The sequence below is a fragment of the Corapipo altera genome, unplaced genomic scaffold (genome assembly GCF_003945725.1).
Source record: "Corapipo altera isolate COAL_440 unplaced genomic scaffold, ASM394572v1 60630, whole genome shotgun sequence".
Classification (NCBI taxonomy): domain Eukaryota; kingdom Metazoa; phylum Chordata; class Aves; order Passeriformes; family Pipridae; genus Corapipo; species Corapipo altera.
The window spans coordinates 1-24489 of record NW_020885082.1 but is presented as its reverse complement, the minus strand read 5'-3'; the positions used below and the strand labels follow the sequence as shown (position 1 = coordinate 24489).

Sequence of the window (24489 nt, the reverse complement as noted above, 5' to 3'; positions counted from 1 at the left end):
TATAAGAAGATAGGACAGACTGCACAGATCAGGCGCCGGGCATAGCCAGACAAATGTACTGACCAGCAAACTATTTACATGCAACTGGTCCTTTTTATCCCCTTACCCCTCTATTTGTCTACACTTGTTCCTCCCCAAATCACCTAAACCACTCCCTTTTCCTGCCTTTGGTTCCTCCCCTAAACATGCCATAGTAAGTCCTGTGCAATCCCATCCCGAACTGCTTTTCCCCTGTATCTCATAAAAAGTCCCACCCCTAGGCAGCAACCTCCCTTAGTCTGGTGATCTGGAGAGCTGCTCCCGATTACTCATATTTCTCAGTGCTTCTTCTAAAATAATCTATGCTGTATAGACATACTCAGAGATTTAAAAAAATATTAAAATATATAAAATATTTTGTTAATATTTAAAACATAGTAAAATATATAGAATAATCTACCTATATTTTAGAATCATGATGGTTACTACATTAGTGAGGGTTGTTTGACTGCATACTTGCAATATGCACTTGCTTTAAAAGGTACGCTTTGGTTAAAAATTAAGTAAATGAAATTTTATAGCGGAGCATATTAAAAAACTTAGCTATTCACAGTACTTCGTCCAAATTACTTAAAATGCAAGCCATTCAAGTATGCAGACTTTCAGAGAAAACTGAACTAACTGCTGTGCAAGTTCTAGAAATTATACAGATGTAGGTTTTTATCCTAGAAAGGCCTAGCAATTTTTTCTTCAATATCTGAGAGAAGTTAAAGTTGTAAAGAGACCTTCCATGCTATTGAAGTGCAATATTACAGCTGAATTTTCAATCTGCATAGGCAGTGCCTCCTGACTCAAAAAAAGAGAATGACATAGCTATAAAGTAAATAACTTTTTTTTCCCAACTCTTTCCTTAAAGAATCTTTCCTTAAATAAATGCAGAAAAAAGACTTTATCTGGTTCAGACATCGCTCTGTCTAAGGGAGTTGCCATAATGAATTATTCAGTGAGAATTTGAGAGAGAAAGGAAGGTGAAGATGCAAAATGGTAGCAGGTAATGAACAAAGATTACTGTGGAACAGAGTTTCGGGAAAATGGATCCAGACAAAAACTCAATTACATAATGAAAACGATCCTGTTTCACTGTTAAAGCTTCTAGTAATCCATTAGAATAAGTCCCTAACCTATAAATCACCTTTTATTGCATCCTCAGGTGATGACCGAAAATCCTATGAAACTTCCAGTACCTAGTTTCTTCCTTTTTTAGTTAAGAAAAAGAGTGGCCAAAAGAAATCCTCCCCTTTGTTATAGGTCTTATTAGGTATAAATAGGTGTTCTTGCAAAGTTTGTAGTGTAGTTACATTTAGTAGGAAGTGACAAGTTACTGGTTGTTCAGTCGTCAGTTACAGAAAGGTGCAGTTTGCCCAGAGACAAGAGGACCTATCAGCAGCAAAGGATCAGTAACCTCCATTTTGAAAATGTTGGGGACCCTTCCCCTAATGACCATGTAATGGGGCACACGTTGTAGGTGTGTCGGAAAGTCTGTAACCCCGAAATACCTCAGCCAATGGGGAAACGGGGAGGGACCTGCGTTTCGGGCAAAGGGGATAAAAGAGGCTGCGACCTCTGTCAAGTGGAGAGACCTCATTGGGGATTGTCCAGTGAACTCTCCCTTTTATTCGAATAAAAGTTGTAGCTAGCTCCTCTGTCTCTTGGCTATTTTTGAGGCTCTTAATACCAGAAATATTTTTCGGAACAGTCTGAAAAATATCGGAAATTACTATAGGTAACCGAATGCCTCGGATGGCCCCCCAGCGGTTAGCTATCGCTGCCACCCCGGCCCCTGCGGCCCCTGGAAGCCAGTGGGCCCTGGGCTCTCCCGAGTTTCAGGAGAGGAGAGATCTCCTGTGACGTCTCTGATGGCCTGTGGGCACGGCTTGAGGCCGCACCCTGGCCCAGCTCCTCTCCGTGCAGGGCGCCTGTCGCGCCAGGCCCTGAGAACCGCCTCCTCCCCGGGACCGCGGCGAGGGCCTCGGAGCGAGGACGCTGCTGTCTTGCACGTCTCCGGAAAGCGACGGGGCGTCGCTGGACAGCTCCGTAGCGCAGCGCAGCGCCTATGTTCTGGAGACGGCGCAGATGTGTGCGGCGGGGCCAGGAAGCCCGGCCGCAGCTGCCTTTCTTCCCAGAGGGCGATCCCGGAAGCGAGCTCAGAGAGCGCTCCCCCCGCCCACCTCGGGCCCCCTCGAGTTTCTGTGGCGTGGGGCACACCGGCGGCGGGGCGGGGGGTGAGGGTAACCTCTACCTGCGGGAGTGGTAGGAGACGGGATCCCCGCGCGAGAGGGGGCAGGGCGGATGGGGGATCTCTCCGCCGTCTCACACCGCAGCCGGTCTCCCTCGACGAGATGCGCCTTGTTTTGGTCCGCCCGACCAATCGGCTGGATTCTACGGAAGCCGGGATGGGCCCTTCGTGGAGGCAGCAGGCCTCTCCCCTGCCGACCATAACGCACTGCGCAGGGTGCACCACCACTACCTGGTGCTCCTGCGGCTTTAACGCCTCCGACATGGAAACACCATTGCAGTTCCAGACGGGCTTCTGCTCTGAGCAGCAGCAGCAGCAGGGCCAGGACAAGCAGAGTCTTCTCCAGCAGCCACAGCAGCAGCAGACCCCATGCCTCCAGTGCAACAACTGTACCTATTATGGGGCCGCTGTGGCAGCAGCGGGGGATAACCTGTCCTCGCTGCTATGCACTTCTTCGCCTCTCTCGGGCGCCCTCAGGACTCACTCCTCGCCGCTCTCCACTTCCACCTCCTCCCGGCAGGGCAGCCAGTTGAACGTCAGCGAGCTCACCTCCTCCAGTCATGCCGGCTCGTCCAGACAGCCCCACCAGTACCCCCAGTACCACCAGTGCCATAGCCTGCAGCAGCAAGCAGCCAGTCCCAGCAGCAGTGTCAGCAGCGGCAGCACCCACCATCACCACTACCAGCAGCGTCGGGAGAGCAATCCCTTCGCCGAAATAGCCATGAGCAGCTGCAGGTACAACGGCGGCATCATGCGGCCGCTCAGCAACCTGAGCTCATCCCGCAGGAACCTGCACGAGCTTGACTCCGAGTCTCAGCCGCTCCAGCAGCCGCTCGTCGGCCCCATAGCCGCTGCTCCGGAGATCGTGGTCTCCAAGCCCGAGCACAGCAACTCCAACAACCTGGCGCTCTACGGCTCCGGCGGCACGAACAACGGCGGGGGCAAGTCCAGCAAGAAGAAGAACCAGAACATCGGCTACAAGCTGGGGCACCGCCGGGCGCTCTTCGAGAAGCGCAAGCGCCTCAGCGACTACGCGCTCATCTTCGGCATGTTCGGCATCGTAGTCATGGTGATCGAGACAGAGCTGTCCTGGGGCGCCTACACGAAGGTACCTGCCACGCCGTCGGACCGCCTTCCTTTCGCTCTCGGCGCGGTCGACGCAGCCCAACCCACGCCCCCCCCCCCCCGCCCCCGTGCCCCTTCTGTGGGCTCCTTGTCCGTCCCGGTCCGTGGGCTCGCGGAAAGGTGGCTCCGCAGCCGGCTGCACTCTCCTGTCAGTCGTTCAAATTCTTGCGGTCTAGCCGCCCCGCGCCGTCATCCTCGTGGAAAGGCGGCTGCCGCCCGACCCCGACATCACTTCGTTTCTCTTAGAGCCCAGCGCGGCGGGACTGTTCAGCCCTCACCCGGCCCTGCCGGGAAGCGTCCCTCGCCCCGAGGAGAGGTGAGAGGTGCCCTGACCCCCCGGCACCGCCGTGTGGAGCCCACTGGTCCTCCGCCCTGAGACGAGATGCTCACCCCGCGGCTCCGCAACCGTGAGGCGAGGTGTCCCCCTTCCCTGGCCCCGCCGTGAGGCACCCTCCGGCCCCGACACTGTAAGGCGAGGCGATCTTCCCTCCCCTCCCCTCCCAGTTCGGGCTCCGCTGCTCGCAGTGGGGCTGGGGAGCCTGGCGGGGCGGGAACGGTTCCGTGTGTGTGTCTCTGATGGACAGTGGTGTCTTTCTGTTGCAGGAGTCTCTGTATTCCCTCGCTCTGAAATGTCTTATTAGCCTCTCCACGATTATCTTACTTGGGCTCATTGTTGTATACCATGCAAGGGAAATTCAGGTAATTAATTAACTTTATGAATTGCTGAGTGTTTACATATCTGTGGTTGCAGAGTCAGTTTTTCTAAAGGCTTTATTGTGGTAAGTACTTTGCACTTCCTGCTGATTCAGAAAACAAAAATAATCACTTAATGCTTCCTGAAGTTCAGTGAATGTATTTCATCCCTGGAGAGAAATAAGATTGCGTTGCCTGCTGGGACTGTTACCTGCCATTATGCTAGTAGGATCACTTAGTTCTGAGGTTATAGCACACTTTATGACATACCTGCTATTTTCTGTAGCAGATGTAGGGCAACAGTCTTATTTCCCAGTGACTAAATGTCATGCTGTGCATTTTCTCTGGATAGCAGGGCTAAGTATTAGGAAAGAGGCATCAATAACTTCTAGGTATGTAATCTTCATTGTGCTGTTTCAGATACTAGCATACACTAGAATATTTAAAAAGAGGGGGAAACCTTATGTTGGATTTGTTTTATTTAATGCCATAGAAATTACAGTCACTATGAAATGTGACAGAGGAAAGCTGTCAAGACAGGTAAGGCTAAAGGTAGGGGGAATTTAATGATCAAAGCTGTAGAGTAAGCATAAAAATACTGTCACACGTCCTGTCCCAGGTACTTAGTTCTAATTTCAGTTGTCTTTTTTTTAATTAAGAAATTACAATTTGACATTTCAGTCAACTGAAACATGTAAGAGAGAGTTTTCAAAGTTTCAAAGTGAAAAATACCTTATTTGTAGATACATTGGTGGTTTTGCTCTGTCTAATTAGAGATACCTTGGGCTACAGACAGAAATGACAGTTTTCAAGGGCAGGAACATTATTTTTTTCTGCAGTACCAATTAGCAAAAAAGAGAAATTAAGAATTTTGTAGTACCCTTCTTCTATGCTGTAGTTCTAATATGAAAGGGCACCATAGTCTCCTCCTTAGACTACTGTTAGAGAAGTATTGCACTACTGAAGACTTTGCCAAATGGGATCCTGTCCTGCGGTCCATACATATGAAAAACACTATTTCTGTCTCATAACCCAGTTTCTTTGCATTGATAGCAAAGATGGGCAGCTGTTTAAGATTATTGTACTCAATAAATAAATGTCTGGTGACAGAGTATCACTATAAACTATTGAAATACTGATGAAGAGGTTTCTTTATTTGTGTAAAAATAAATAAATGTAGCTGCTGCAATGTGGGAGCCTTGTTCTCCAGTGTACCTTGCTATAAGTGTTGCTTGAGGCACTAAGAACAAAGTTGAAAAAAACCCAACTTCTGTAAGGATTTGAATTATTCTACGTATTTTCAAGAAACTTTAAATAGAAAACAATACACAGCATAACCAAAAAGTTGTAGGTTTCTGTATGTGTAAACTTACAGTGGGTAGTTACTCCAACATTTGCATAATTTTTTCCAGCTAATTGGATACACATTTTCATTCTTTCAGAGATTTGTTATAGATCAGAAAAATCAATCTTTTAAAAAACTTCAGTTGTATTTCTGATTTTTTTTAATTGATTGTTTTAAAGAACTCCTTTATGTATGAGACTACATGGAAGGAGTTGTGCAGTCACGTGACTTAATCAAAATTAATGTAGTTTTCAACACTGCCTGACAGTTTAGAATACGAGCATACCTGTTTGTAAAACACTACTACTCTATGTTTTTGTCTGAGAGATGCTGTAGGCTGCAGTACTCATGTCAGAGCTCGGAGTAAGCTGCAGCTCCGAGGGACTCTGTCATTCCTCTTGAAAATGAAGGGAAGTTTTGTTTTCAAGGACACTATTGGAAGGAAAGGCCATTGTACCACCCTTAGCTGTTAGATATCTGATAGATTTTTAATTTAGGCACAGTATGTTTATATATGCACACTTGACTTCTTAAAAAATAAGATGAAAAACACACAGAGAAATATTTGCATCCATCTATGGTGCTAAATTTATGTTGCACCTTAAATCTGAAAACAAAAACTATCTTTAAAATATTTTAGCTTAGAAATGTACAGAACCTACTCCAAGTGGAAGAAAATACTGCATAAGCCCAATAATGTAACAGTTTTAAAATAATCTTTGACTGTTTTCTGAAGGGATACTTGCCTTTAATTCGGGAAAATATCCTGCTATGTGCAGTGGAATATTTTTTGAATCAGATCTGTAGAATCATGCCCATAGATGGTTGACTGTGTCCTGGAGCACCAGCTGTTTGCTGACCTTGTTCAAATTTGATCATTCCTTTCTTATTCTCTGAAAGGTACTTAGACTTTATCTGTAAGTATAGTGTAAATTTGTAGGAATTCATCAAGACAATAAATTTTGTTGTACAGAGCAGAACAGCAATGTATTTTGCCCGCAGTGTGGTATGTTTCATAGTCTGATAGAAGCAGACCTACCTGAAAGAAAAGTAGATTTTCCTGCAAAACATGAACTAAAATATGTTGGGGAATAAGATGAAAGTTTAGCAATTAGTAGTGCTTGCAGATTTAATATTTAGAAGCATCTGGTGATATAAAATGTCTGCTAACCAAAATCAGCTTATTCCTTTTTTTTTTCTGTCAGTAGTCTGTGCCCTTGATTTCTTGGTAGGAAGTCTGAGCAGCCATGCTGCAAGCAACTCTATGGTAGTGCCTAACAGTATAGCAGGTGACTGTAGTCTGTCCATTTAAATGACCTTGCCTGTGTGTTCTGTTTTGAAAACAGTCAGCTCATCAGTTAACCCAAACTGTGAGTTTGCTTGTCCCAGACCTCCTGAACATCATATTTTAATGGAGTTAGAAGGGAGATTTAAGAAGACTTATAGGGATTCTTCACAAGAATATTATATGGATGTGAGAAAAATGCGGGGGTTATTGGGGGTTTTTTGTTTGTTTGATTTCTTTTTTTTTTCTTTTTTAGTTTATAAGCAGTAGAGGAACAGAAGCACTTTCAGTATATAAGGGGTGAGGTTGGGGTGTGTGCCCTCCGCCTCCTTTTCAGCACCGCAGGCAGCTCTGCACGTTGCACTTTATCCGGGGTGCCTTTGCCTGGGCTGAGCCTGGCTCAGAGCAACCTGTACTGCAGGGAGGGCGGCTGCCAGTCTCCCCTGCTTCCCTCCTGTAGCTCAGCCCAAGTGAGTTCTCCTGCTGTGTGACGGCACATGCATAATTTTGAACATACGTTTACCCTTGCATTCTAAACCTATTAGCAAAACAGATTCGTTTTTATATTCGTGCTGGTTTAAAGGTAAACCAGCAGGGGAAAATGAACTCAACCCAAAAGAGAGATTATAAGTCAGAATAACAATTTAATAAAATAATACAATAAGTACGATTATACAGACAAACAATTGGTTTTAACCCACAAAACCCAAATGTATAACCCAGCACCCTGGGGCAAAAAACAGAGTGGTGTTCTTTGGGCCCCCTGAGTCCAAAGTAAAGGGAGAGGGGGGAAACCCATTGGTGAGAGTGCTGTTGCAGTCTGGTCAAAAGTGGTGATTGCAGTCCGGTCGAGGGTGGTGGGTGCAGTCCAGTCGAGAGTGGTGGTCTACAGTCTGGTTGAGAGCGGTGATCTGCAGTCTTCCTCTGGATCCCAGGAGTGGTTAAAAAAAGTCCCAAGACTCCAAGATTATATATTCTCCAGTTCAGGCAGGAATACTCAGTACTTCCCTCAGGGCGGGGGATTCCTCAATGGGCGTGAGGACAAAAACACCCTTCTATCTCGCAGGCCACTTAGCACCTAGTTTGTAGCCTGATGAGTCAGGCTGCTCTGGGCAGAGGGTGCAAATAGTCTATTGACAACAGTTTCTGGGAAATGGCATGGAAGGCTATAGAATACACAGTTTTGGGTTACACCCATCCAGTGATGAACTGGGCCCAGCTGTTCTCGGACAATATTCTATGAAACGGCTCTGCATTTGACAGACTAAAGTCTCCAGAATGGCATAGCTGCAGTATTTAGACAAAATAACTGACTGCTCTGCAGTTTTGTGCAATATTGGAAATGCCAAATAGGTTTTCAATTATTACAGTTAGTTATCCTGTATTATTAGCTATTAGTGTTATTATTAGTATAATAACAAGTAGGATTAGTGTTTTTATTAGTTATTGGTGTTATTATTATTATTATTATTATTTAATGTATTAGTTATCCTGTTCTTCAGGAGCTATTTTTTTTATTAAATGTGACTTAATGTTAAGATTATCATAACAATCAAATTAAACCAGGTAGTTTTAAATGATGATTCTTAGCCTACCTTATCATTTCAAGAAAAGAGGATAAAAATACAAACAATGCTTCCTTCACCTCTCTCCTTTTCCCAGGAGAAAAGCCAGATGAATAACAGTAATGATGTTTGAACCAAGTATGGTGACAGCCCCAAATCTGTGTATTCTTGTAGACAGAGACAGCAAGCTGAATAGCCCCCCTGTAATCCAGGAGGAAACAGTTAGCGACCTGATGAGCCACTTGGATCCTCACAAGTCTATGGGACCAGATGGGATCCACCCAAGGGTGATGAGGGAGCTGGCAGAAGAGCTCGCCAAGTTGCTCTCCATCATCTACCAACAGTCCTGGTTCACTGGGGAGGTCCCAGGTGATTGGAAGTTGGTGAATGTTATGCCAATACACAAAAAGGACCAGAAGGAGGACCCGGGAAACTACAGGCCCATCATTCTGACCTCAGTACCTGACAAGGTTATGGAGCAGATCATCCTAAGTGCAATCACACAGCACCTACAGGATGGACAAGGGATCAGACCCAGCCAGCACTGGTTTAGGAAGGGCAGGTCCTGTCTGACCAACCTGATCTCCTTTTATGACCAGGTGACCCGCCTGGTGGATGAGGGGAAGGCTGTGGATGTGGTCTATCTGGACTTCAGCAAAGCCTTTGACACCGTCTCCCATAGCATTCTCCTGAAAAAGCTGGCAACCCATGGCTTGGACAGGGGCACTCTCTGCTGAGTTAAGAACTGACTGGAGGACCGAGCCCAGAGAGTGGTGGTGAATGGTGTTGCATCCAGTTGGCGGTCGGTCACTAGTGGTGCCCCCCAGGGATCAGTGTTGGGCCCAGTTCTATTTAATATCTTTATCGATGATTTAGATGAGGGGATTGAGTCCACCATCAGCAAATTTGCAGATGACACCAAGCTGGGGGGGAGTTGGAAGGCAGGAGGGATCTGCAGAGGGACCTGGACAGACTGTAGTTGGGCTGATTCCAACGGGATGAGGTTCAACAAGGCCAAGTGCCGGGTCCTGCACTTTGGCCACAACGACCCCCTGCAGCGCTACAGGCTGGGCACAGAGTGGCTGGAGAGCAGTCAGGCAGAAAGGGACCTGGGAGTTTGGATTGATGGGAAGCTGAACATGAGCCAGCAGTGTGCCCAGGTGGTCAAGAAGGCCAATGGCATCCTGGTCTGTATCAGGAACAGTGTGGCCAGCAGGACCAGGGAAGTGATTCTTCCCCTCTACTCAGTGCTGGTGAGGCCACACCTCAAGTACTGTGTCCAGTTCTGGGCACCTCACTTTAGGAAGGATATTGAGGTGCTGGAACAGGTCCAGAGAAGAGCAACGAGGCTGGCGAAGGGACTCGAACTCAAGTCCTATGAGGAGAGGCTGAGGGAGCTGGGGTTGTTTAGCCTGGAGAAGAGGAGGTTCAGGGGTGACCTTATCACTCTACAACTACCTGAAAAGAGGTTGTAACCAGGTGGGGGTTGGTCTCTTCTCCCAGGCAACTATCAGTAAGACAAGAGGGCATGGTCTTAAGCTGTGCCAGGGGAGGTTTAGGTTAGATATTAGGAAGAAATTCTTTACAGAGAGGGTAATCAGCCATTGGAATGGGCTACCCAGGGAAGTGGTGGATTCTCCGTCCCTGGAGGTTTTTGAGATGAGACTGGATGTGGCACTTAGTGCCATGGTCTAGTAACCACGGTGGTAGTGGATCAAGGGTTGGACTTGATGATCTCGGAGGTCCTTTCCAACCCGTCTGATTCTATGATTCTATGATTCTCATTTTGGTTCATTGTTGTCATGCTTGTAATGTTGTTAGAAACATCGCACTTGGGAGATTATGAAATATTAATTACTCTCTAAGCTTGTGTGGTTGTTGATTCCGTTTGGAAGACTGGTAGGAAAAATGTTATCTCAACCTAGAACAGGTATTTCTCTGACTACTGTTCCAGTTGAGAAATACACGTTTGAAGAGGTGGAGGAGGGAACAGCTAAGAAGATAGTATCATCCGATTATAATATTAATTTACAATGTATAAATTGTCCACCTTATGCACAAATAGTTTGTTACTTCATGGTTGTCCTGGTTTTGGCTGGGATAGTTAATTTCTTCTACATAATTAAAATAGCAGCATACAACATGATTAAAACTGTTGTTTCTAGACAATTTATTGTTCCATTCCACATTTCCCTAATGCAATTTGCTGTTAGATTAATAATCAGGTGGGAGTTAGGAAACTTTTTGATGACAGTTCACATGGTAAAGCTGCATTTTTTTCCTACCTTTACTGAGAAAGTAGACCTCTCTGTCTCTCTCTTGTACTGCTGCAGACAGAAATGTTTTTTAAATGTACAGTTCCTGAAGTTTTACTGGCAGGTCCTCATATTACTCAAATGATTAAAACCAAAATTCTCTAAGGTTACTAATAAGATGTCGTTAATTCCCTTTCTTGGGTATTCTGCCACAGCCTGGTATTTCTTTAAAGATGGTTGTCAGAGGGTAGGAGGACTATGTCCACCGGGATACTTTTGCTTTGGTGATGGACTAATTAGGGTATCCCTTTGTAAATAAACATTGCCTTTCTTCTATTGCCTTTCTTGAATAATGGTAGTCTGTGTTCTTCCGGACTGAATCTGAACCTCTTTTCCCTCTTCCCTTGATACAGATGCTCTCACTCACACAGAAAAATGAAAATTGTTGATATTTGGTAGAAATTAATAGAAATTTTAATTTTATTTGGTTTTGTATGTAAATTGGACTGCTAGTTCATGCTCAAGTAGAACTCCTATGGAAAGTCATGCAGACTTCAAAGTTAAGGTTACGACACTGTTGTCACAGCAGAGTTCATTTTTGAGTTCATTTTTAGAATTCAGTCCATCACTTTCCAGGTGTCCAGGGAGAAAGCACCCTCAGTCCCTAGATTGTTCTGAAGTGGTGGGAAAATCATGTGATACTGATGGATTTGGCATGAAACATTTTCAATCTTCAGTAACGTTATGGAAAATTATCACACACGTGAGCCCAAATATCTCGCTGAAGGCTCGAGAGTTTTCTCCTTTTCCCTGTCTCCTGAAAAGTTGAAGAAATGGAGCAGGCAGTACTAGGAAAAACAGGTGGATGTTACTAAATACATTTATTGACTATTTATTGTGCAAATAAATTCCATAATGCATTATTCTAGTAAACACTGCTTATGGGGCTTTAATTATCTTATTGGAAAGTTCTTCAGAAAAAACCCTGTGTTCTCTAAGAACTATGAAGTTAAACTCCCTTACAGTTTTCTATCGCAAACACTAATGGGTATCCTGCAGGCAAAATTGTTTATATCTATGTAATTCTTTTGCCTTCATTGTGGTGGTGCATGTTTATCTCATTGTCTTTCTTCTTCTGTTGACTCCAAAGAAACAAAAGTCTAGCTTGTCTTTGCTTAAGTATGCTGAAGCATCAACTAAGACTGCTGTTGCAAAAACAAATGAAGATTAAGAGCACAGAAAGCAAGTCTGTTGAATAACAGGTGAAAATCAATAAATAAACTTTGAGCGATAATTTTATTCTGATCTAAAACCTGTTGAAAATTACTGAAAAAAATCTGTTTATTTTAATAGGCCTTGGATCAGGCAACAACAAATCTCATCATGTGCCGGTTTTGGTCCAAGATACAGTAGTTTCATGTATAGGCTTGAAAATTACCTTGTACCAGTGAAGTTTAATACACATTCCATACAACAGAAAAACATACTGATTATAAGAAAACTAGAGACCTCATATCTGTTAAATTATCACTTTAGGTGTATTTATTTGCTAAATATTTAGCTTTAGTTCCATTCAGTACATTTTTGAATAGATTATATCTGCAGAACATGTTGACCCAGGAAAAGTTACAAGTGCCTACTGTCTCTGAAAAGCAGCACTGTAATGCATAAGACACAGAAGGCAGAATAGACAGTCCTTTAACATTGGTCAAGCATCTAATGAACAGTAACTGAAAGGATCTGAGGCCTTTTGCATTGAAATTAAATGTAGAAGATGCTTGCTTTCAACAACCTCTCTTAGGACATAGGAGGAGGTTGTATCTAATGGTCAGGCCACTGGAAGGTTGGCCTGGCAATACCTAGCATTGTCCATTCAAATGCACCCTTGTTCTGAGAATTTTTTAGTGAAACTGTTAGAAGTTTATCAGGACATCGGGTTCATCTTTCCTTAAAAATACATTCTTAAGTTTAGAGTCACAGGTGTAGGTGTACTCCTTTGGCAGAATGAATAAATTACCTCATTTTACCTAGCTTCAGATTCAGTATTTCTTCCTTTAACTTCTGTTTCCTCTATTCCCTTGCAAAAATATTGTCGGTTTCTTCAGTGAATATATCCTTTTTTAACTGGTTCTAGTTTTCCCAGTAGTAATGAAGCTGATCTTCCCCGAAGAGAATAAGGCTTCTCTCGCGTTGGGAACAGTGGCTGATGGTAGGTATGTTGGGAGATGGCAGTTCTTCATGCAGTGATCTGTAGAACAAATTAATTTTTGTGATGAATGAATAAAACCAAATCCTAAATCAAGAACTGTAAAATGATCATTTAAAATTAACAACATAAAAATACCGAAATGTAGATAGTTCTCTTCAGCGAATTTTGCTTCCACAAGAATATTGTAGAATTAGAGTCACTTTATTTCTGAGATACTTAAAATGGGGAAAAATATGACAGAAGTTTCTTACAAGATGTATTCTAAAATGCATTCTGTGTAAAGGTACTGATATTTTGTGGGAAGATGTGCTATGTTCCTCATACACAGTCTTGGAATTGCTGCTTCAGTGCAAAACTAAATTAATTCCTAACTCTGGAATCTGACTAATGTTTCTATCCCAGTATGGCTAAGATTAGTGCACTAGTTATAGCAGATCACCTATAAGACCAGAAAAAGTTTTTAAAGAGATGTTTTTGTTTTGGAAGTTTTTTATTAGTATAGTAATTTTTTTTCAATGTGGTCATTTGCTGTTTGTATTTGTAAAGGTGCAAAGGGAACCTAAGCAATCCATTCAATATTTCTTTGCCACCTTCCCTTTCCGATGTAATAAAACTGGCATAGCTAATGTCCAGCTACACTCTCATCGGTGAGAGTGAGCCAGAGCAGGCCAGTAGAAGTAGGGAGTAGTGCGGAGTGTCAGCAGATGGAAGTTGGCTTCTAAACAAGTTGCATTTAAGTTAGCTTTGCTAATGGAATGTTTTGTAAAGATTTACTACAGGCAAATGAACCTACTCTGTCCTTAGATTCCTGGGAACAACAGTATGGTTGTATATATGTTTTTCATTCCATCTCTATGGAGCAACTACTCTGGATTGCTCTGGGTCACCCAGTCTATTTACTAGGAAACATATCTGTTATGTAAAAACATACATTTCCTTTTCTTTTTTATTCTTTGCTTTTTAAATAACAGAACAATACATAGTATAAAGCAATAAAAATACTTCTATAATGCACTGGTCTCATTTTCCTGTTTTGCGTGTTTGTGCAAAGGAAAGGAACAGGACTCCTACCTAAACTGTTCTTTCTGTATTAATCTTTCTCCACTTATGCTATATTCAGAGCTTTACTAAGTCATGTTCCTTCTGCATCTTCTTGGAGAACATTTCTGACTGTCAACTCCAGTCACCGGAGCTTTTGGAAACTGTTGGTGCTGGATGGAAGTTTTCTAAATGTTGTAACTTAAGGACCTTATTCTCATTGTGTTTTACCCTGCTAGAGGGAGTGGGGTCTGAATATATTATATAATAGAATAAGTGTTAAATGAAGATTATTATTTAAATTAAAAAATACCTTTAATGGACACTGACTTTGAAAGAACTCAGTAACTTTAATTCAGTCACTTACTGATGGGTCTACTGAGTATCTCGAATATGGTAACCCCAAGTGCTGGACTTCTATTTCTGAACCTCTGATTTAAAGTATTATCTTTTTAATAATGCCTTTCTCAGGAATTTCTTTTACTTTATAGCACCGGAGAAGAAATCTGGATATCTAGGACCATACTTTTTTTTTTTTCCCCTTGGAGTCTTTGGATTTCACTTCTTGACACTATTACCTGCATAGAAGGTTATTGGGAAGAAAGAACAGCAGTTTTAGGAGCATCTCACCCTCTTTGGGTCCCTGAAGCATGTACATACAGGGAGAACTACATGAAAAGAAATTCCATATGTCCCAGCAATTGCTGAGAGTTGTAGTGGTTCCTTGGCAGCACAGGCTGTCAGGGATTAAGCCATTTCACAGTTGTTTGAGACAAATAATAGAGCTGAAAGTCTGGCCTGTAGCATTTAAAAATATTGAACAATGCCTCAGAATATCTTTGGAGAGAGAAATCAAAAAAGAATACTGTCTCTGATTTAGAACAGAAGGAAAATATGGGGAGGCAGAATTTAAGCTTATGTTAATGTGATAGTGCCCTTTGTTATCTCATAGAGAGTTTGGGCTAGTGTTTTCTGAGGGATAGAGGTTAAGAAAGGCATGGACAAACCTGATAAGTGTGTTGACTAACACATATATGTTTACTGAAATGGTTGTGACTATTCTCCTCTCTGCATGTGCCCTGTCATAGTAACTGATGTATATTATTCAGGTGTATTGTAATGTACAGGTTTTTTATGCTGCACATAGGAAAATATGGTACACAAAGGCCATAAGTAATATGAGCCTCAGCTACACATCTCTTCCCAAGATGGTCAGATTTAATGCTATCTTTGAGGGAAACATTTTGAGCCTACTTAGCCACCAGCACAGATTAACATGAAATTTTTTTTTTTTTTGCATACACTGACATACACAGTGTGCATAGCAAGATATCGATAACCATTAAAAATTCATTTTGCATAGAGATACCAAATTGAAACACCTTGCACTGCCATCTTGTCACGCAAGAAAAACAACCTTTCGTCTAGCATGCAGCAGGCTCCAACAGAAACTCCGTGACATCCAGAACAAGTGGTGGATCGATCTAGCTGAAAAAACTCAATTATGAGCAGATACAGGTGATCACAAAGGTTTCTATGAGGCCTTGAAAACAGCATACGGGCCTACATACCAGGTACAAAGTCCTCTACTCAGCGCTGATGACCAAACGCTTCTAACAGATAAAACCTCCATCCTGAATCGTTGGTCTGAACACTTTCAGACTCTTTTCAGTACCAACCGTGTGGTCCAAGACTCAACAATTCAGTCCATCACACAACAACCAGTAAAGTATGAATTGGATACTGCCCCCACTTTAGGAGAAACCCTCAAGGCCATACAGCAGGTGAAAATCGGCAAGGCAGCTGGGGTTGATGGAATTCCACCCCAAGTCTGGAAACATGGGGGCCTTGCACTACACACCAAATTTCACGAGTTTGTGGTGCGCTGTTGGGAACTCGGTGAACTACCATCAGACCTTCGTGATGCAGTCATCATCATGATGTATAAGAAGAAAGGTATTAAATCTGACTGCTCAAACTACCGTGGTATTACTCTGCTCTCCATTGCTGGCAAAATCCTGACAAGAATACTCTTGAACAGACTAATACCCACTATAGCAGAAGGAATTCTACCTGAAAGTCAGTGTGGTTTCAGAGCCAACAGAAGCACCACAGACATGGTATTTGTTCTCAGACAACTGCAAGAGAAGTGTAGGGAACAGAAGAAAGGCCTTTATGTAACCTTTGTTGACCTCACCAAGGCTTTTGATACTGTGAGCAGAAAAGGTCTGTGGCAGATTTTGGAACGTTTAGGTTGTCCCCCCAAGTTCCTTAAAATGATCATCTCACTTCATGAGGATCAGCACGGCCAAGTCAGGTATGGCAACACACTTTCTGAGCCCTTTTTAATTAAGAATGGTGTGAAACAAGGCTGCGTTCTCGCTCCTACCTTATTCACAATCTTTTTGAGCATGATGCTCCAAAGGGCCACAGCAGACCTCGATGATCAGGACGGTATCTACATTCGATACCATACTGATGGAAGCCTATTCAATCTAAGGCGTCTGAAGGCCCACACCAAGACCCTAAACCATCTCATCCGGGAGCTGCTTTATGCTGATGAAGCTGCCCTTGTCGCCCACACAGAAGTAGTCCTGCAGCGTTTAACATCCTGCTTTGCAGATGCTGCTGAGCTCTTTGGGCTGGAAGTCAGCTTAAAGAAGACAGAGGTTCTCCATCAACCTGCACCTCAGGAAGTCCCCCATCAACTCCACATCACCATTGGCCAATCAGAGCTCAAATCAGTCCAGCAGTTTAATTACCTAGGCAGCCTCATCTCCTCGGATGGTAAGATTGACGGGGAGATAGACAACAGGTTGGCAAAGGTATACAGTGCTTTCGGAAAACTCCACAAAAGAGTATGGCGTAATAAACACTTGAAGAAAAGTACCAAGATCAGTGTTTACAGAGCCGTAGTGCTGTCTACTCTCTTGTATGGTTCCGAATCATGGGTCATCTACCGCCACAACCTGCGTCTCCTAGAACGCTTCCATCAACGCTGCCTCCGTACAATCTTAAACATCCACTGGTCAGATTATGTGACCAATACATCTGTTCTTGAGCAAGCAGCAGTCGCAAGTGTAGAGACCATGCTGATGAGAACACAGCTGCGATGGGCAGGGCACGTCTCCAGGATGAAGGACCACCGCCTCCCTAAGATCTTGCTTTATGGTGAACTTGCCACTGGTTGCCGCAAGAGAGGAACCCCAAAGAAAAGATTCAAGGGCTCCCTGAAACAACATCTCAGCCTTGGCCATATTGATCACCATAACTGGTCTACTCTGGCCTCAAATCGGGAGGTCTGGAGACACACCATCTATAATGCTGCGGATGCCTTTGAGAACACACACAGGATCACTCTCGAGGAGAAAAGGCAACGCAGGAAGAACCGTGTCTTGCGGAATACACCATCTAAGGAGTCTTTCTGTTGTGCCTTTTGCAATCGGACATGTCTGTCACGTATTGGCCTCATAAGTCACCAATGAGCCTGTAACAAATGTGGATAAAGCCTTCCCAAATCTTCGTTCGCGAAGCCCAGCCATGATGACCAAATTGAAATAAATGTACTATGCAAAAAATCAATTTTTATGATGAAACTAAGTACCAGACTTTTACAATCATTCTTTTAAATTGACATTTTTATAATTAGGGGGGTTTGTGTATGTACAAATGATAGAATAGTCTAACTTCATTTGAACAAAGAATGTTTCATTTGTGTAGATAGCTATATCCACAAGATCTTGTGGATCAATTTCTAATGGCCTACTAGAAAATTTGGTCTTAACTCTGGATGTGGGAAGCATTCTGGGAAACATAAGATAACATGGTTTTCATGTAGCTTTGTGAAAAACACTATTCTTTGCCTTCTGTGCTTTGCATGCAGAAGGTGTTTGATGCCTCATGGCTTTATATAAGACTTAAACTTACTAACATCTCTGCTCTGTGGCACTGTATTCAGGATGTAGAGTTCTTGGGAATTCCTACAGGCTCTCCAAGATCAAGGACAGGCCTTGGGATAGTTTACAGACCATTTAATTATATGCCTTCTGATGATGGAAGTTGGTGTTTTTCATCCCCTAGTTAGGGAAAGGCTTGAGATGTCTATCTCCAACCTCCATATGATTTTCAATCATTTGTACTTAATACCTTCTTCGTCTCTGGGGAGTATAATGCTGGTTTTAGTTGCATAAGTGATATTCTGAGGACTAGAAGCTATAAAAAAATGTTTGATAAAAAAATTGGTAGAACAGTAGCCACAGAGGCTATATTTTGCTAGTCTGTATCACAGTTTCATCAGTTTTTTTATAAGGGTAAAACAACTCCAGTATTTAACCATTTAAAATTTGGATGTTTAAATTAAACAACTGCCACAATGCCTTTATGAGTACAGCTGATTCTCCTTCTGCAAGGAATGCTTCAAGGAGTACAGCTTTATCACTGTTTATTGCTTCCTTTTTATTCCTTACAGTAGAGCAGTGATATTGTTGTCACAATTGTTGTTCTACTGGGATTGTAAAGAAACTGACCAATTTCCTTGTACTTTGCATTCACCAATTTCCTTGTACTTTGCATTCACCAACATCCTCAGATAGCCTGCTAGGAATTTGTTTTGATATACTAATGATTTGCAAAATTAATTTATCTACTTTTAAATAGCTTCAGGGAGTCTCTGGTCTAAGTTGTCGTTATGTGCAATCTGTCTACTCTGAATTTGTTTCTCTTTTTCTAATCTGGTGTTATATGAATTTAACACGAGTTGTTATGTAAATGCACAAACACTTTAATATCTAGGATGTGCTATCTATTTTTATGTTTATACTGTGTGGTGTTAGAAACATCAAGGTTATTTATAGTTTAATATTCATGTCTTATTTTTACATGCCACATGTTGGAAATGTATTATATAATTTCAGATGAAAATAACTTTTTTTAATTTGTCTTATAGAGTGCAGGCTTAGTAAAGGTAGATGGCAGTTTGTGGCAGTTTGAGCCACATTAGAAATCTAAAATCCAATTTTCAGGCTTCCCCCCACCCTTTTCCACAATTTATCTCAATACCGGAGAGAAACTTTCAGGCCAGAGGCTTCTATAGGGGAAGGGGAAGTATATACATTTATTTACACAAATAAATATACTGTACAAACTAAAAGCAACTATATATATATATTTACATTTCTGTCAGTCCTTTTAAGTCCCTCCCTTTAACTTTAGTCCAGGAAGAGCTTTTCAAGGCTGCTGGGTAACCAGTCTCTCGTGGGAGTGTTCTGGGCCCAAACGCTCCCCCCTCACCAAGTTCCGGCTGTTTGTTGCAGTCTTTCTCCTCACGAAGTCCAAGAAGATAGCTTTAAGTCCTTTCTCCTCCATCCTGTGTCATTTCTGCTGTGTGATCTCTCCCTCTCGGCTTCATACCTTGGTTCGTAGGCTGCTGCAGTGTAGTTCAGCTTATCAAGCGTCCTCCGAGTTAGTTTTCGGCTGCCCCTGGTCAGCTTCGGTAGGGCAACTCCCGAGCTCTTGGCCCGTCTCCAATTTCACCTGGGATTCTTCTCCCAAGCGCCAGGCCTCCTCCTCTGGCCCGTCTCTTGGCTCAGCTTCAATGCTGAGCCTCTCCTCCACTTCACAGCGAAGGGAAAGAAAAAGCCTTTCTCCACAGCTTTAACTGCAGAAAGGAGAGGGAAGAGAGGGCTTGGCTGCAAAGCCTGCCTCTCTTCTCTTACCTCCGGTGCTGTGAATTTCTTCCTTCACAGCACACACTCCAAAATGCTGTCTCCAACTCCAGCCCAGGCAGAGTTGGGGGGGGGCCGCAGGGCTCCCCTCTCCCCCCTGGAGGGGGAGAGAGGGAGCCCAGCCACTCCCTGGCCTTCTCCACCTACATGCAGCAGACACCAACAGCACAACACCAAGACTGCCAACAGCTTCTAGTGCTGTGTATATATGATTTTGAGCAGAAGCGAACAACATGAATGGTGATTGGCTCTCCAGGGAACACTGCCCTGGCACCCAATCACCTCTGAGCCCCCCAGCCTCTCAGGGGGGGCCAATTTCAAACCATGACACAGTTCTGTATTTGAAGAAGCTTTACAGAACACTGATAAAGAACTTAAATTAGATTTCAATGTTAGACTAATAATTAATAAGAAATTTGAAAGCTATGAGCGGGCATAACATCTTTGACCTTGACTGGAGTACGGCCTTCTGCATAGGCTGCAGGACTCAATTTTGTAGGAAGAGCTTGTTCTCTTTTTATTACTAGCATCATTCCCCATTCAAATGGGGAATAGTATCCTAAAATGAATGCATGGTTATTATAACAGAATTGACTAAAAGCAACTGAGAGGGTGTATGCATATATATACGTATATTTAAAAATATTTAAAAATTCATGCACCCCCCCCCCCTTTAAATTGTGCTGTTCAGCTGTTCTTTCTTTCCTCTATTCATTTTCCCTCCTTGCTTTCCAAATAGTAAATGTACACAACCAAGCAAGTAGGAACATGCAAATACCACTGCATTTTCCAAATTAAATGTTAACAATTGCATTTAGTAGGTTGCATAATTGCAAGCATATAAAATGTACATGAAATCCTGTGTTAATTTCTAACTATTTTCAGTACATCCCAATTGACTTGTTATCCACAGCCTATTTTGTTCCAGAATGTTTGATATTCCTGTGTTTCATGGACTGAATTTAGAGACACAGATTTGTATGGAAATTTACCTCATAAATATGTTTTTCAAAATGTTACTATTTTTTCAAATAGGAATTTTTGTACTGGATCTGTGTTCCTCTGTGGCTTCTGGTACTTTCTACCTTCTGTTACTGGTTTATATTAATCTGTATTCTGGATGCTCTAAGTACCTGGACCTCTTTATAGCTGTTTTACCATTTGTGTGATCTGACTGACAGCATTTGCAGGCTAATCACAAGAATCAAATGCACTTGAGCCTCACTGTATTTTGAAAGTTTGGCCTTTTATATCAGTTAGTACATTTATTAAGTGCAAACCAACTGTCTTTTGGTAATAAATAAATAAATAGGTCGATTTGCCTTCCTGCCTGTGTCAATTTCATCTTTATATCTAGCATACAAAGTCTTTCAAAAGACCACAGGCAAAAGAAAGTGTATGTGCTCATGTTGCATACATTGAATTCACCGAGTGTGTTTCTTTAGCTTAATTAATTCAACACTATGTTTCTCTGGTTTTAATAGTATTGCAATGGAGGTAAGAACTATACCGAAGATAAAGAGAAGGAACATGAAGGAGCAAAACACAGGTCTAAAAAGAAAAGAATTTGAGTTGGGGTTTTTTGTGTCTTGTTTGTTTCTTACTGTGGTTGAATTCTTTCTTTCTTTTAGTGTCACTCCAACTACAATAAAGTTAAATTGTTATCACTTTCTTAAACAAAGAACTGGACCAGTCTTCTGGAAGACAAACTGAATGTGTTGGGGGGAAGATGTAGAATGTGGTTTGGGATTTCTGAAGGACATATACAGAGAGCTCAGGCTTGCATTTCTAAACTCTTGAAGGATGGAAAGATGGAAAGGGGCAAAAAGCAATGCAGAAGAGGAATTGCTTGTTTGGCCCTGTATATGATGTTGATGCCTTAAGACCCTTTTAGTTTTTTTGATTTTGCTAATTTTTATAAGCTTTATATGTAAATATAGTAGAAGTAGATTTTAGAAGTAGCTATATTGTATCCCTCACCATTTAGCACAGTAGTTTATACATTCCTCTACCCCATCACCCCATTCTATGTTCCCCATATCAATTCTACCCCTGAATTCCAGTAGAAAATGTTTAGTCATTTGTCAAGGCAGGTCTCTTCTGTTTGAGGACATCTAATCCTGGCCTGAACTGCAAGAGAACAGTCAAGAACTGGGTGACCATGTACCCTCTGTGCTCTGAAGAAGATGAAGGTGATGAAGAGGTGGTCCTGAAATGCACCCCAGACCCAATTCCCAGGAGGTGGGCCAGGGGTGGACCAGGGCAAAAGCTACGGAGTGGAAACACTTGGGATTGGACAGACATTATTATAAATTGTAAAACCTGGACACGGCCAGCATGCGCGTCTTGTGATCTTTATGCCTAGGCACAAATTAAACCCTTTTCTTATCTCATCCCCAGTTAACTGCTCCGGAGTTTTTTTTCTCAGCACCAATTAGGCATCACGTGTGGCATGCTGGAAATACTTTCTTACATTCAGAAGGACATTCTTTGTGCATTTCACCTTCTTGCCCCTTAAATTACTTCTAAGCTTTTGAATAAAATCCTGTGAAAGGTTTTTATTTCCAAGTACATATTTACTGAACAGCCTTTTCTAGATTCAGACTAGAGGTGATGTGAAGGTCTTCTCCTGTTGCTTTTTTTAAAAGTTGCCTTGTGGGGGATTTCGGCGGGACCGAGCCCCTGAGATGGAATGAGAGAGAGTGGCTGAGAATGGAGGCCCTGATCCTGACAACGTACTGATGCATCCTGAGAGAGCAGAGGAGCAGCAGGAGAGAGCTGTCCCGTGGGAACAGGGAACACTGTCTCATGAGAACGAGGACTTATTCTGAAGAGTGACTGAGAAAAATATAAACCTCAAAGGAAAACAGGGACAGGTGCACAGAAATGTGAGAAAGTAGGACTGAGAAAGTCCAGAGAAATCCAGCTAAAATCTACCTATTAGCTGTAAGAATTGTAGTTTGTGTATGTAAGCTGACCTATCTGTGTGATATACGTGTACCAAAAGAACTGTATTTAAGAGGCTGTAAAGTGCAGCTCGTGGCTGCTGCTGCTTCATTTTCCTTTTCCAATAAACTTTCTTGTTGAATATTACATGTCGTAGTCCGTCCCAACAACGACATTTGGTGACTCTGACGTGATGCTGCGTCTTCGTAACTTTTGGAAGGCAGAGAAGCCAGAAGAAGGCAGGGAGGTTTTGCTGCGGGCACGGAGCTCAGTGAGAGCAGTGGAGAAGCTGCCAGGCTGGCCTTAGACGCAGACACCTGGACAGGTGAGCCACCGAGAACAAGTCTATCCTGCTTAAAAAAGAGAAAAATTAGACGAACTGGCTTTGCGACAGATTCTGCTTTCGTGTAAGGGCCAGGGATTTGAAGCGAACGCTGTAACTGCCTTTACTATCTGTACTTGGAAAGAACTCAGTGATAAGCTCTTTACTGCTGCCTCTAAGGGAGAAAAAGTTGCTGCTTCCCTCTTTACAACTTGGCGATTGTTATCTGGAACAGTAAAAGACATTAAAGCACAGTCTGAGGACATTAGAATGCTACTAGATACCATCATACGGAGAAATCGTGCAAAAAGGGAGTCGAGCGGAGTTGAAGGGAACCGGAGAGGGACCAGAGATCACGGAGCGGGGCCGGGGACAAACGAGCAGCCCCGCCAAAATGAACGCGGTGCTAGCGTCTCGGCAGTGCATATCCAGGACGATCGGAGACGGCGGCTGCGGCGTGAAAGTACTGCTGATGGACCGGGGACGAACTTTACGAACACTGTGTCTGAGTTCCACCTTAAGAAACTTCTTGCTTTTTATCTGAACTGTGCTGCGGGACTGCGCGGCACGGTTTGTGGCTGTATTCACGGCGCTGGGTGCTTCCGCCGCCGTGCTGAGTGAACCCGTGTCGGCGCCGGGTCTGTCCGCCTGTGGCGGGTGCCTATGGGGCGGCGCCGGGCGGCGGGGCAGTGGCGGTGGTCGCAGCGCCGTGCGTGGCCCCGGCTCGGAGCGGTGCGCCCGCGCGCGTGCACGCCGGCGGCCCCGGGCGCAGCGGACGGCGGAGGGGGCTCTGTTTCCCCCGCGCTGCTGGCGGCCGTGGTCCCGGGGGGTGTGGGTTCCCCTTCCCTTCTTTGCAGCGAGTTTTTTCCCTGGTGCCGCTCCTCTTCCTAGAGTGGCGAGTTGATAACGGTAGCAACGGCTTTGGGGAGTGCAGTCGGGGGAGGGGGGAAAGTTGTTTGTCTTTTTTCCTCGTTACTCCAATCACCTCCTCTCTGAAACGTGCCTGTTTGCAGCTGTTTTCTCCCTCTCCTATGTTTTGTCTTTTCTTAAGCAGACCCTGTGATTAAGTTGTTAATTCCTTCTGTTGATTCTCTCTGGGTGAGCCCGGCCCCTCCTCCTCCTCCTTCGTCCTTCGGGAAATGGGGGGTGGGGGGGGGGGGGGGGGCAAAAAACGGAAAAAAAAGGGAAAAGGGAAAAACAACTTAAATCTAACAATACCCCAACTTTATAAATCAAATAAGATTGCATTGTTTTTACAGCAATAGGTGTTACGCATGCAACATGCTCATGGCATTCTCAAACGTTTTCTTCAAAAACAGAAAAGGAGACTAACGAAAAATCCCTTGAAGCAAGATTAGAAATAACGCAACATCCGTGCTTATGTTATAAGTAAAATCAACACTAGATTTAAATATCGTAGTAAAAAAAAATTTATTAAAGATTTATATAAAAATCAAATAAGCAAAACAGCGCTGGGTGACTTGATGAGCCTTCCTCGCTCATCCAAGGCACACTTCAATAATTTTCAATCTGTCTTTTATAGGTTTGTAACTGCTTATCTTTTTAAAGTCCCCTCCTTTTGTTTGATTCACTAATTATTGTAACATAACATTATGGTTTGTGTGATATATAAATAATCGTGATTCGTGAAACAAATGGGCGACTACATCAAAACAAAACAAATGGACTGCCAAACTCAACCACAACC

General features: G+C 43.2%; 1 protein-coding gene across 1 annotated transcript; it reads left to right on the top strand.

Moving 5' to 3' along the window:
- The first annotated feature begins 2378 nt into the window (after nt 1–2378).
- LOC113960111 (small conductance calcium-activated potassium channel protein 2-like) lies at nt 2379–22766 on the top strand. Its single transcript, XM_027669492.1, has 3 exons — nt 2379–3383; nt 4004–4099; nt 22617–22766. Exons 1-3 carry the CDS (start codon nt 2379–2381, stop codon nt 22764–22766), a joined length of 1251 nt encoding a protein of 416 aa, XP_027525293.1.
- Nucleotides 22767–24489: the final 1723 nt, after the last annotated feature.